The following is a 12,366-nucleotide window of genomic DNA, read 5'->3' as shown; positions in this document are numbered from 1 at the left end:
CATGCTGTCAGGGCATGAACTGCCCTCTCCTCCTTCTCAGCACCCTCATTTCTTTTCAGGCTTTTAAGCCTCAGCTCAATTAAACACTTCCCCTGAAGCCCTCCCTCATCCTCCCCTCCATCAGAAGGGATGGCTCCCTACCTTGAATTACCTCCTCATTTCTCCTAAACCCTCCTCAGAAATTTCTAATTTTTACTTCATATTCTCAGCCTTCCCCTACCCTGGGAGCCCTACAACACTGCAGAACTCACCCACTTGGCACACCCATTTGCCCATGGTAAGCATTTAACACAAGCTGAATTTGATTATCTGAAAATAAAGAATGCTAGGCAATCTGAAGTCCAGCAAAGTTTTTTTTTGATATTGTGGCTTTTGGTCCGATTCTTCCAATCCTTACCACCTTCCTTCCTTCCACAAACCTTTACTGAGCACCTAAGTGCCAGGCATCATTGTTTTCTTCTCTCTAAATCAGCTGGTTTCTAAGAAGTCAGGTAATAAAACCATGGTACTTTTTAAAAATTACATGGTTTTTTTCTGCATGCCTTCACAAAACAATATACCTTAAGCATCACAAAGTTTTAGGCCAGTTTTACAGAACAGGAAAGTGAATGTCAGTACATTAAAGGCATTCAAGCAACGTCATATAGGCAGTTAGTGGCAAAGCCAGAAAGGGAACTCGGGTCTCCATCAGTTTTTCCCGCTACACTCCACCAACTGATCACCAAGGAGCAATGTCAGGCTTTTAAAAGTTATAAAGATGGTAACACGTGCACACACTTAGGAGGGTGGGGACTAGCCCTAACTGATTCACTACATGTAGAATACTCAACAAATCAATGATTCACTAACCTTTCCTCAGTGCCTATGACATCCTTCTTTAGGAACAATAAACCACACCTAAATGGAGGAGCTTAAATCCTCTGGGGATCTTTATACTGAGCATATACAAGATAAAAGGAAAGAGCAAAGCACTGAATTAGGTTTTAAGTAATTACAGAACAAAACCAACAAGGTCATTGATTCCTCTCAGTCCTTGGTCCTATTTTCATCCAGTCACCAGACCCTTTGAATTCTGCTCTGAACTTTTTTTTTTAATTAAAAAAACTTTACTCCTCCCCACCTCAAAAAAAGAGTCACATCCATAGTATTTTCACTTAAACACACATTCACAGTATTTCTCTATGACTCATCTGATCTGGGCTCATATGCAGACATGTTTTAACATAGTTGAAGTTATTGGATTTTTTCCTTGCATGTTTTTCTGTTTTCATTGTTTCGTGTACCCACAGAAACATCACAGTGATCACCTGGGAGAGCTGCACAGCATTCCATCAAGGACAACTCCATAAAGTAAGCAATTTTGTTATTACTAGGAAATTGACTTGTTTCCAGTTCTTTATTATTGTAAATCACACCACTAAACATACAAAATTATATGCAGCCTATGATTTCAATTGTAAATTACACAATTTCAGAGGGAAATAACCAGAAGGGAATAAAGGAAAATGAATTTGAAAATTTGTACGTATTTATATTTTTCAACTGTCCAAATGTTTTATGATTTATTATTTATATTGTAAATATAAAATGCTGCTATAAACATCATACATGTAAGCTTTTTTCTTCTTTTGAATTATTTTTTCAGGAAAAAATTCCATGACAAGAAATACCAGGCATTTCTATGGCTCATGAGATACCGTCAGAAAGTCCTCCATGAACTGAAAGACAGAATAAAACCACGAGAATACAGGAGGAATTGATTTTACTAAATTGTGTCGGCTTTGGATTTTATCACTTTTATGTTTGATCATTTAATTAGTGTAAAGTGGTAGTTTACAGCTATTTCAATTTGTACTCATCTCTCTCCTGGAGAAGTTCAACATATTTTAATGGTACTACTTAAGCTACTTTCTTTTCTTTAGCTTTTACTTTATTGGATTTTTTTTTATTTCTTCTAAATGATGTTTGAAAACTCTATTTTTAGAGATGCTAATCTGTTATCTTTTCCATTATATGTTTTCCTTTAATTTTAGATCTGGGGCTTTCATAAGCTTTTAATTTGCATATACTGTCCATAATTTCTTTATAATTTCTTGTACTACACACCAATAGTCAGAGTACATTTCCTGCATACGAATGATAAATACACAATTGTTTTCTTTTATTTTCTTTGGGGGAGTGGGGTTGATATTTTAACATTATATTCTTTCTCCTAAATTATCATGACATGATACATGAGGGACTTAATTATCCAAGAATCCAAACATCATACCATATGTCAATACAATGGGAATAGGATAAAGAGTTAAGATGCAAGTTCTGAAATCATAAAAAATTCAAGAATAAAATATAAGTGAATATTTATTAACTGACCAAGATATAGGGGAGAGTTTCAGAAGCACAAGAATGACAGGAGAAATCAGAGACAAAAATAGACAGACTTTACTATGGAAATGTTTAGAATATCTGTACATTAAAAAAATAACATAAAAGAAATAACCAGATAAAATATTTGCAAGAACTATTACAGACAAAGGTTAATGTCTTCAATATTTAAAGAACTCTTGAAAATCACTAATAAACACTAACTGTAATAGAAAAATGGCTTGACAATTCAGAAGGAACACAACATAGCCAATAAATATTTTATATAAAAAAACTACCTTATAAGGAATCAAAAAAACATAAAGATAATTCCCTCTCTCTCTCTCTCTCTCTCTCACTGGCCAATTAAATTAGGGAAACTCTAAAAGAAAACAACATGGCATGATGGGGCACAATTAGCTGGGCATTGTAACAAAAGCCTACAAAAAGTCTATGGCCCTTTGATCTAGTAATTCCACTCGCAGAAATTTGCCTTAGGAAATAATCAGAAATGCAATCAGAGGCTCCCTCCTGCATCTCCACCAAACCCAGCTTGGCTCTCCTAATTGAGATAGATACTCTTTCTTCTAGGCCTATATGGAACAAGTTGCTACATGGTACATTGTGGGAACACAGGCTCAGGTAGAACAGAGGCTCCCAGCAAATGGTCACTTAATTGCTTATCCAGCACAAAGGGTCCAAAGGAGCAAGGGAAAAGAGCTCACCTTGGCCAGTCCTCTGGGAATACCAACTGCTCAGTCAGAATTGGTGGATTGCAGCACTGCACACCTCTTAGACTTGGAGATGAGGGACAGCTGTACCGACTGAGTAATGAGCTTTTATACACTCCATGGGGAAGGGGTTCTGCCAGTGAGCAATCTTTGTGTCCAGGGAGGCAGCTGGGGCTGGTTAAAACTTAACCTCCCCCTGGCTGCCTGCAATCTTTTGCGAAATAGAACCATACCAAACACCTACATGCAAACAAGCAAGAGCAGACGAGGAGGAGGCTAGGCAAGAAAAAGGACGGGGATAGGAAAGGGCTGGGAGATGGCCACTGAGTGTGTCCTTGACTTCCCTGACAGCCTATACAGATCCCCACCATCCTGGAACTCTTCATCCCTCCTGACCTGAGTTTCAGGTTTCACCTCAAACCTGACTAACTGGCTGGGGGTCCTTCCTTTGTGCTCTCCTGGTGACTAATCTCTGAGCATTGGGCACACTGACTTGTTTCTATCCCCCAGCAGGCCACAGAAATTATGTAAGAACAGGAATTGCATCTGCCTTGGCTGGCTGTATTCCCCACTACCTGCATAGGGCCTGGTGCAAAGTAGGTGTACAACACAAGAGTGAAGGAAAACAAATAGAAGGAAAGGGGACACAATCTGTAAATAATGTCCTGCCGCCCCGCTGTGAGCTTTGCAGGCTTCCTGCAGCCCCACAAAGAAGGCAGGACTTACCGACATGAAGTGGAACCTGAGGACATTGTCAATTCCCAGTGCTTTCAGCTGCAGGATGACAGGTGCCAAATTGCTACGCTGCATCTCGGGAACAGTGGATTGAGGCAAGTTGTCAAAGGCTTCCTCTGAGGATAGGAAATCAGAACTGTTTGTGATCAAATGTCACAGTCAAATGCAATCATTATACCAAAGGGATAGTTTTCCTTCTCTAACTTGAACAAGAGGCTCTAGGGTTCTGCCACAAAGCAGATGTATATGATCTCATTGAATAAAGTTGGTTTTACATCTAGGAAAGCCCTTCCTATTTAAAAGATATTTTAGATAAATATATTTGAATACAATACCTTTAAAAGTTTGTCTTTACACAATGTAGATGAATCCAAATGAAATACACTAAGTGAAAAAGAAGTCAATCTCAACTGGCTATATACTATATGATTCCATTTATATGGCATTCCAGAAACGGCAAAAATATTGGGTTGGAGAATAGAACAGTGGTTGCCTGGAGCTGGGGATGTGGTAGGAGATTGAATAAAAGAAGAAGCAAGAGGATATTTGGAGGTGTGGGGAGATGGAACTGTTCTGTATCTTGATTGTGGTATATAGTTACTCTATGCATTTGGCAAAATTCTTAGAATTATATATAAGTTTAAAATCAAGTAAATAAAAATTTAAAATTAAAAAAATTTGTCTTTTTATATTAGAATGTTTTTTTAAGTGCTTTTAAAGTTTATCAACAAAACATTACATCAAAGTAACAAGTATTTGCTGAATCAATATTGGTACCCAGCTACCATTAACCTTGATTGGGGTAGGTTAAGTCAATGGGATAAGAACTGCACATACAAACAAAGAGTAATTTCAAAATAAATAACCAAAATGGCACCCAGAATATAACAAATGACCAAATCTTATAAAGAGCAAAATTGTCCAAATTGAGTTTTTTTAAATCAGTGAGCCAGGTAAAAGGTCATACCAAGAATCTGAGGCGGCCCCCAAGTAGATTAATGAACGCCCCAACAGGAACATAAGGTGACCTCAAACAGGAAATAGAGACATAAAGGCACAGAGACCCCAAGACAGGAAGGACAGGAAATGGGATAGTGAGAATTCACTTTGGGAGACCTTTTTATAAAAGCTAGACAAAAACGGTGAGGAAAAAAGAGGGAGAGGGAGATTAAATCATTAAATCATTCAGAAAGCTTATAGATTATATAGAGAATACTCTACCCACAAAATTCTCCCACATCAGTCAGTATTTTAACTGGCTGATGCATGCACTGCTTAAACACAAGGGCTGCTCAACTTCCATTTAGATCATGGAGCCTTAGTTAACTAGAGAAAACAAAATAAAACAAGAGGTGTCATGAAGAAATAGCATTACCAACAAAGAAACTCATAAGGGTTTTCTTTGAGAAAACACACAACAAATATTCTGTGGACCAACTGACGTAAATTGTCAAATGTATGGTGTAAATGGAAGGTGCTGGATTACAGGCAACAGCAGGAAGTTCCAAATGGGACATTCCCTTTGAATTTCAAGAGCATTCTGAGTATGACTTTTTGGTAAGATAACTGCATTTCCAAGCTCTATGCTGATCAAGGGAAAAGCAAAGTTATCAGATAAGAGGACACCCCTGCTGAGAAGAAGCTCATAGGAAATAGGCACTTCCTAAGAGTTCTATGACACTCAAACTCCACCAAGGACTCGAGTGTACAAGGTATTGAGCCAAGAGCTAAAGGAGCCGCAGGCCATGCCTTTGAGATGCTTCAGTCAGATGAAGGGGCCCAGGACCAAGACCTGAAACAGTGCCCTCCAAGGAGGAGAAGGCTATGTCCCAATGAGTGTTCCTCCCAAAGAGAAATGGCAGCTCAGGAACAAAAGAAACCACAACCACTGGAAGAAGGTATCAGAGATAGCTTCTAGAGGAAGTTGCCCTTTGAGGGAGGGTTTGAAGGATGAAGAATATCTGCTGGGCAGATTCGTTTGCCTGAGCAAAGGTATCAGTTACATATGGTGGATATGGGAAAGGAGAGTGTGTCCAAGAACAGAGGGTAGTCAAGCTGGGCTGCAGTACAGGGGTAGGTGAGGTGCACGACAGGAGAACATAAGGTGAGGAAAAGTCCTGGAATGTTCTGGAACACTGTGACGAGTCTGAGCAGGAAGCATCCTCCTCAGAGATGAACTCTCTAGAGGTTCATCTGGAAGTAGATTGGCTGAGAAAACATAGAAGCTGGATGCTAGTGTACCCCATTACTGCTGGGCAGCCCCTCCCCAACCCACCTCAACTGGAACTGTTCATGCTAAGAAAGCCAGAGATCATTCAACCAAATCCATCTGCCTATATTTAGTCTGCCTTCTACTACCTGACTTCTTTGAAACATGAGATGATGCTGACAGCTTCCTCTTTAAAAGTATCTTGAAACTTTCTCCTCCCTACCATTTCAGGATGCCTTTTAGTCCTGGTTTTCCTCTTTCCTCTCCAATCATTCCAGCTTAGCATCTTCAATGGCTGCCCTTACCTCTCTAGCCTCAGGTTCTGCCTTTCCCCTCACTTATCTATGAGTACTCCATACCCCCTTTCTCCTCTCCAAGTACTTGTATATTCCATTCCTCTGCCTGGTATGCTGGAATCCAATTCCCACCACTACCCTTTCACCTGGGTGCCCTGTAAGATCAGGCTCAAACATCACCTCAGTTGTGATGCATTCCCCAACTTCCCAGCAGGATTAACTCTCTCTCTCTGCTTTCTGCTTCCAAGGTTCATTACTTTAAGGCATACCCAGCACATCATATTATGCTGATCTGTTTGTGGCTCTGTCTCCCCCAGCAGAACATCAGCCATGTGGCCAGACTCTATGCCCTACCTAGCTCTAGATCTCCAAGCCCTGGCACCATGCCTATCATACGGCAAGTGCTCTGCACACATTTGCTACAAGAAAGAATGGCCAAAGAGAAAGATGTCAAGGACTAAACAAGGACATTGGTAACCAGAAAGGAAAGGAAGATGTAAAACCCCAGACCCAGTAAGTTGTTGAAGGTGGGTATTTGACAGAGGAAGGAATTAAAAATGACTTGAAAATTAAGTCTGAACAATTGAGAGAAATCTTAGAACCCTTCCCACATAAGAGAAGTGCAAAGAGAGAAAGAACAGCTCTGGGTATCTGTTGTTAAGTCTGTCTTCAAGCCGGAAAGAAAGCTCCTTAAGGGCTGGGACAGTCTTCATCATAATTTCATTCTACTTCATCAGAGCTTAGCATGGTGCATGGCACAGAGAACGAGTTTACCATTTTCTTTCTACATTTGAGTCTCAGGATAGATGCTGCCATTTTAGCTCTGCAAAGATGCTCTGAACCAGAGGTAAAAATGGAACCCAGTGTGAGACCCCACAGGACTCAGGGATCCCCAGAAAAACAGGGCTCTGTAAAAGGGTCTGGATTACATGTTAAGTTCCACTCATTAGGGATAAATATGTGCACTGTTCTCCAATGCCTAGGATGGCTGTTAGAAAGTCAAAAACCTTAAGGAAAGCCACACTAACCTGTATAGAGTCGGTAACATTTTCCGCAGCGGTTGCGACCACCACGTCCTGCTCGCTGATTGGCTGATGCCTGGGACACAGGGACCACCACTAAGCATTCAATAGCTGTCCTGGGATTGTAGGCTCGGAGTTTCACGAAGCCACAATCAATCACATACACAATCCCACTGATTGTAATGGAGGTTTCTGCCACATTCGTGGCCACTATCACCTAAGTTCCCCAAACAGAAAAGATTAAGAATAAAAGTTATTGTATTCCTTTCACTTTCAATAAACTATTAAAAATTCAAAAACATTTAAAGATGCTTCCAACATTGTAGAACCTATGAAAGGCAGTTTGGTATACAGGAAACAGCATGAGTTTTGGAGTCAGTGTAACCTGGACTTGAATTTCCCCTAATCATGTGACTGCATAAGTTGCTTAACCTCTTGAGCATGAGTTTCCTTACCTGTATAATACTATTTACAGCTTCCCAAAGTTGTTGAGGGGATTAAAAAAGAAATATACCACAACCATTGGAAGAAGGTATCAGAGATAGCTTCTAGAGGAAGTTGCCATTTGAGCGAGGGTTTGAAGGACTTTTATCATCAGGTGGCAGAGAATAAAGTAGGTGAGAGATGGTCTGAGGATCCACCTCCAATTTCCTGTGGGTGTGAACCCTTATAAATAGGACCTCTTGATGACTTTATTTCAGATAAGGTGTGGCCCACTGTGGGTCTTAATCCTACTACTGGAGTCCTTCATAGGAAAGGTCACAGAGAGAAAGCCCCAGGGGAGCAGCCAGAACCTGGAGGTCAATGGAACCCTGAAGAGGAGGAAGAGGCTAGAAGAGGTGCCATGTGCACTGCCATGCGACACTGGCAACCAGCCTGAGAATATTAGTCTTCAGGAAGAAAGCATCATCTTGATACCCTCATTTAGACTTCTCCTAGCCTCAAAACCATGAGTCAATAAATTGCTACTGTTTAAGCCAACCCATTGCATGGTATTTGCTTTAGCAACAAGGAACCTAAAACATATACATAGAGTGATGAGAGCCTAATGATTGATACATTGTAAATATTCAACAATTTTAGTTTTTTCCCTTCTGCACAGCTAAAGTAAATGGCCACTTTGCACCTGTATATTCATTTATTCATTCACAGAATAAGTATTTTCTGAGGGTCTGCACTTTGCCAGGCACTGTTCAAGGGGCTGGAGATGCAGTGATGAACAAGACACACAAGGCCCCTGCTCCCTTGGAGTTCACATTCCAGCAAGTGTTTGAGATGGAAAAGTGGTGACCACAAACAAGTAGATAATTTCAGGAAATGACAACTACTATGAAGAAAACACAACAGGGTAAGGTTATACAGAGAGGCTAGGGTGTGCTACTTAAGGTGGGTGGCCAGGAAAAGCCTCTCTAAAAGATGAGTGTGATCTGAGACCTGAATAACAAGAAGACAACCCTACAGAGATCCAGGCCAAAGAAACAGTTCAAAGGAAGGGAAAACAGGCGGCCTGGCCTGAGTCCAGCATAGATAAGGGGCAAAGTGGCACAAGATGAGGTTGGGGAGGGAGGCAGGGACATGATCATGCAGAGACTTGTGGACCTCCACGAGCTATTGCACTGAGAGCTGCCCAAGAGGATTTTAAGCAGCAGGGGACATGTATATACAGCACTTAGAACTTTTTTCAAGCACTTGTACATCTACCATTTTATAAAAATCTTCCCAATATTTTTATGAAGCAGAGAATCAAGATTTTATGTTATAAAACCATCTATCTAAAAGTTATTATTTATGTCTTACAGCTAAAAAAATGAAGACTCTAGATTAAGTAACTCATCCAAGGGCACATAGTAACTCAGGATGGGATTCAGGCCTCCTGACTGGTTGACTGCAATTCATGTTTGACGGGGCGGACTCGAAGTGCTCCATCCCAACGGCCAAGAGACTATGCACCCCCTTCCCAGTGGTCTGAAATTGGAGGTGAATCCTCAGACCACCCCTTATCTACTTTATTCTCTGCCACCTGATGACAAATAGCTACTGTAAGCTGACTTCTGGCCAGCTCTGTATACTCCTCACCTAATGGAAGGGGAGAGCAGAGCACAACCCCAACGAACAAGAAGAAGCAGGCTGACTGGCTACCTGTTAGCTCTTTAAAACCAAAGCTTCCCACACTCCTCCCCACCCCAACTTATAAGGCTAAATATTTTTAAGCCACGCCTTGAATTAAGTGATTTAAACTTGGCACTACTGGCAAACTGATTTTCAAAACAAATGGTTTAGAAACCATTTGCAGGTACAACTCTGTTGTCCTTGACTAATCATAATGCACAAAAAAGTCCTTTAAGTCAAGTTCTGTGTCACAGGCAAAAATTAAGTAGGCATAAAAGAAGTAAATAAAAATCAACTGCTCTGATAATCACTGTCAGGGTGACCCTCCTGTGGGGCAGACTTATAAATCTTCAAAGCACATTATTATTGTATGCTTTTAGATCTACTGCACAGAAACACGGACCTAAAATTCTTTAAGAAACTTGCTGTTTAGCAAGTTTCACTTTAATTAAAGAAAACAAAAAACAAAAAGCATTCCAGGGCATAGCAAAGGGGCACCAATATGATTATAGATGGCTGCAAACTCCCTTGGTCATCAGGACAGTCTCACCTTTCTGACACTGCGTGACATCCTCTCAAACACTTTCATTTGCTCGAAGGAAGGCAGCCCTGCATACATGGGGAGAACCCGGAGGTGTCGCTTCATCCCAGTGCGAGCTAGTGCTCGGGCCTGCTCAATCAGCATAGACACAACAGTTTCCACTTCTTCCTAAAAACAGTGAACCAGGAACCAAAAAAACTGAGATCAATTTGAAGCATGTCATTTTATCATACTGAAAGAAAATGAAAGTTGGGGTGAGGATTTAAATTTTGGTCAGATTCATGAATTACAGTGCTATCACATTCTACTCTGGGATGGTATTTAATCAAATCTGAACAATGATGCCATGGGGATGAAAATTTAAACTGTAATATTAATTATTGAAACCTATACTGTATTTAGTGAACAGGAGAGTTTCTGAAAAATGAAAACACTGACTATTTTACTCAGCTTCTATGTACTGTGGCAAACAAAGCATTTCATGCATATGGACAAGTTGTGGCATATAAAATTGCAACATGCTTTCACCAGAAAAGATTAGTGAACTGTGGAAAATGTTTGACAGTGGAAAGGATTACAGCTGGAGGGTGGTTCTGAACAGTGCTACAAACTTGAGTGAGCACTTGCGCAGTGCCTGTTCACATGTTTTTCCAGTAACATGACTACTTACCACCACCAGGATGTGCTGTAAAGGTGTCACTGGGCAGGGCATGCAGCAGCAACATGCATGCAGCAAAATGTGCCTAATGCAATATTCAATTTCAGTAAACAAAATGTTCTGTTGGCTGGTCTACCTAATTTATTTTGTAATCAGCTAATAAACTTAAAATACAATCAACCCTCCATGACAGAACAGGCAGGGGCTAATGACTCCCTGACAGTAGACAATCTAGTCAGTAGACAAATGACATCAAATCAAACAATTTTCAGGGTATTAAGTATCCACAAAATGCAACAAAACACAAAATAAATGGGCAAGTAAAGCAACAAGCCTCTGTATTAATTTTGGCACTACCTTAACACATCTGTTCGTCACTGAGAAAATGTACCCTGGAATTACCTGCCCAGTAAGAAATGCCAAGATGTCTCCATCTCCCTCTGTCTGGTGAATTTTCACCACAGTTTCCACAGTTGATTTGATATAATCTGGAACAGGACTGTAAAGAAGTATGGGATAAATTCATCGCTAAAATATCCCCATTAATTATAGATCAATTGGCAGCACAGCCCCATGAAAGTTAGTTTGGACCTGCCCAGCAGGTAATTAGTATACAGATGAATGAAATAGTGACTTAGTTTTTCTTTTTTGAAATGCAACATTTGAAACTAATCCATAATTACATGCTAACTATGACTGTTAACTTTATTTGCAAAGAAATAAAAATAATGTACCCATACAAATAGATGTGCTCTCTTTAGCATGTGAAGATGCCTTGCAAGTGAAAACTGGGGGCCGTGGCCCTGTTGTTGAACCCCACACTCATCTGGCCCGTTTTCCCTCCTAACATCTGGCAGCATGTATGAGTCAGGTGGAAGGAGATGATGGGTGTGTTCTCCAGTTAGAGAGACTCAGATGTCAAGCCCACAACCCTCTGGATTTACCAGCTTCTGGACCAGGCTCCCAGCTTTGTTTGACCAGTGACAAGGTGTAGGAATTGGGATGATCCCCTTCCCGTCCAAGCAGGTTTTTTCCAAAAGAGCTGACCAGGCCTTTTGGATAAGGATGTAGAGCTGAGAACCAAATGATTCAAATCACCAATATTGCCCCACTGACGGGCAGCCTTGTAAACACAAGTTCTGAAAACCATGAGGTTCCCCTTCCCCACAAACCTTAATACCACTTCGTTCTCTCCAACTGAGCTACTGAGCACAGAGTCATGGACACTTAAACATCAGTATCAAACGTTTAAACTATGTTTCAGCAGTGGCTGAGCAGGGGTCCAGAACATCGTTATCAATGAAGGGAGACATAAAACATGCTACTCAACACCAGCTTGGCACATGACTGAGTTCCGGACCGATATAGTTCCCTTGTCATTTCACATTACAGACCTGGTTTTTCAAATCACCACCATTAAGAATTCAAGTATCATCAAACCTTTGTAGATAAAATACGTCCACTGGAAATGTTCGCCCTTCCACTGTAAGGATCACACATGTATCCCTGGTTGGGTCATTGGTTTCATTTTGATTAAAGAAATCCCGAAATTTCTAAAATAAAATAAAATAAAATAAATTCTTCATTCCTCTAATGGCTCATAATAATTCATAGAAAGGAAATATAAAACTAGGAGAAAATGGGTGGATAGCAGGGATTAGATATGTAATAAGGATTATGGGTTGCAAAATCATAAAAAAA

At 40.5% G+C, this 12,366-nt stretch overlaps 1 protein-coding gene across 4 annotated transcripts in view; it reads right to left on the bottom strand.

Moving 5' to 3' along the window:
- The window catches only part of DHX35 (DEAH-box helicase 35), a 92,713-nt gene that overhangs the window by 26,008 nt on the left and 54,339 nt on the right, over positions 1 to 12,366 (bottom strand). For all 4 annotated transcript variants that reach the window (XM_037811031.1, XM_037811032.1, XM_037811034.1 and 1 more), the window contains 5 exons: positions 12,106 to 12,218; positions 11,068 to 11,164; positions 10,017 to 10,175; positions 7,364 to 7,574; positions 3,822 to 3,946 (listed from right to left, as the gene is read on the bottom strand). In XM_037811031.1, coding sequence (XP_037666959.1) covers positions 3,822 to 3,946; positions 7,364 to 7,574; positions 10,017 to 10,175; positions 11,068 to 11,164; positions 12,106 to 12,218 — 705 coding nt within the window. The remainder of the gene's footprint in view (positions 1 to 3,821; positions 3,947 to 7,363; positions 7,575 to 10,016; positions 10,176 to 11,067; positions 11,165 to 12,105; positions 12,219 to 12,366) is intronic.

Source organism: Choloepus didactylus, chromosome 19, assembly GCF_015220235.1.
Source record: "Choloepus didactylus isolate mChoDid1 chromosome 19, mChoDid1.pri, whole genome shotgun sequence".
NCBI classification, from domain to species: domain Eukaryota; kingdom Metazoa; phylum Chordata; class Mammalia; order Pilosa; family Megalonychidae; genus Choloepus; species Choloepus didactylus.
This window is presented reverse-complemented; position numbering and strand designations above follow the sequence as displayed.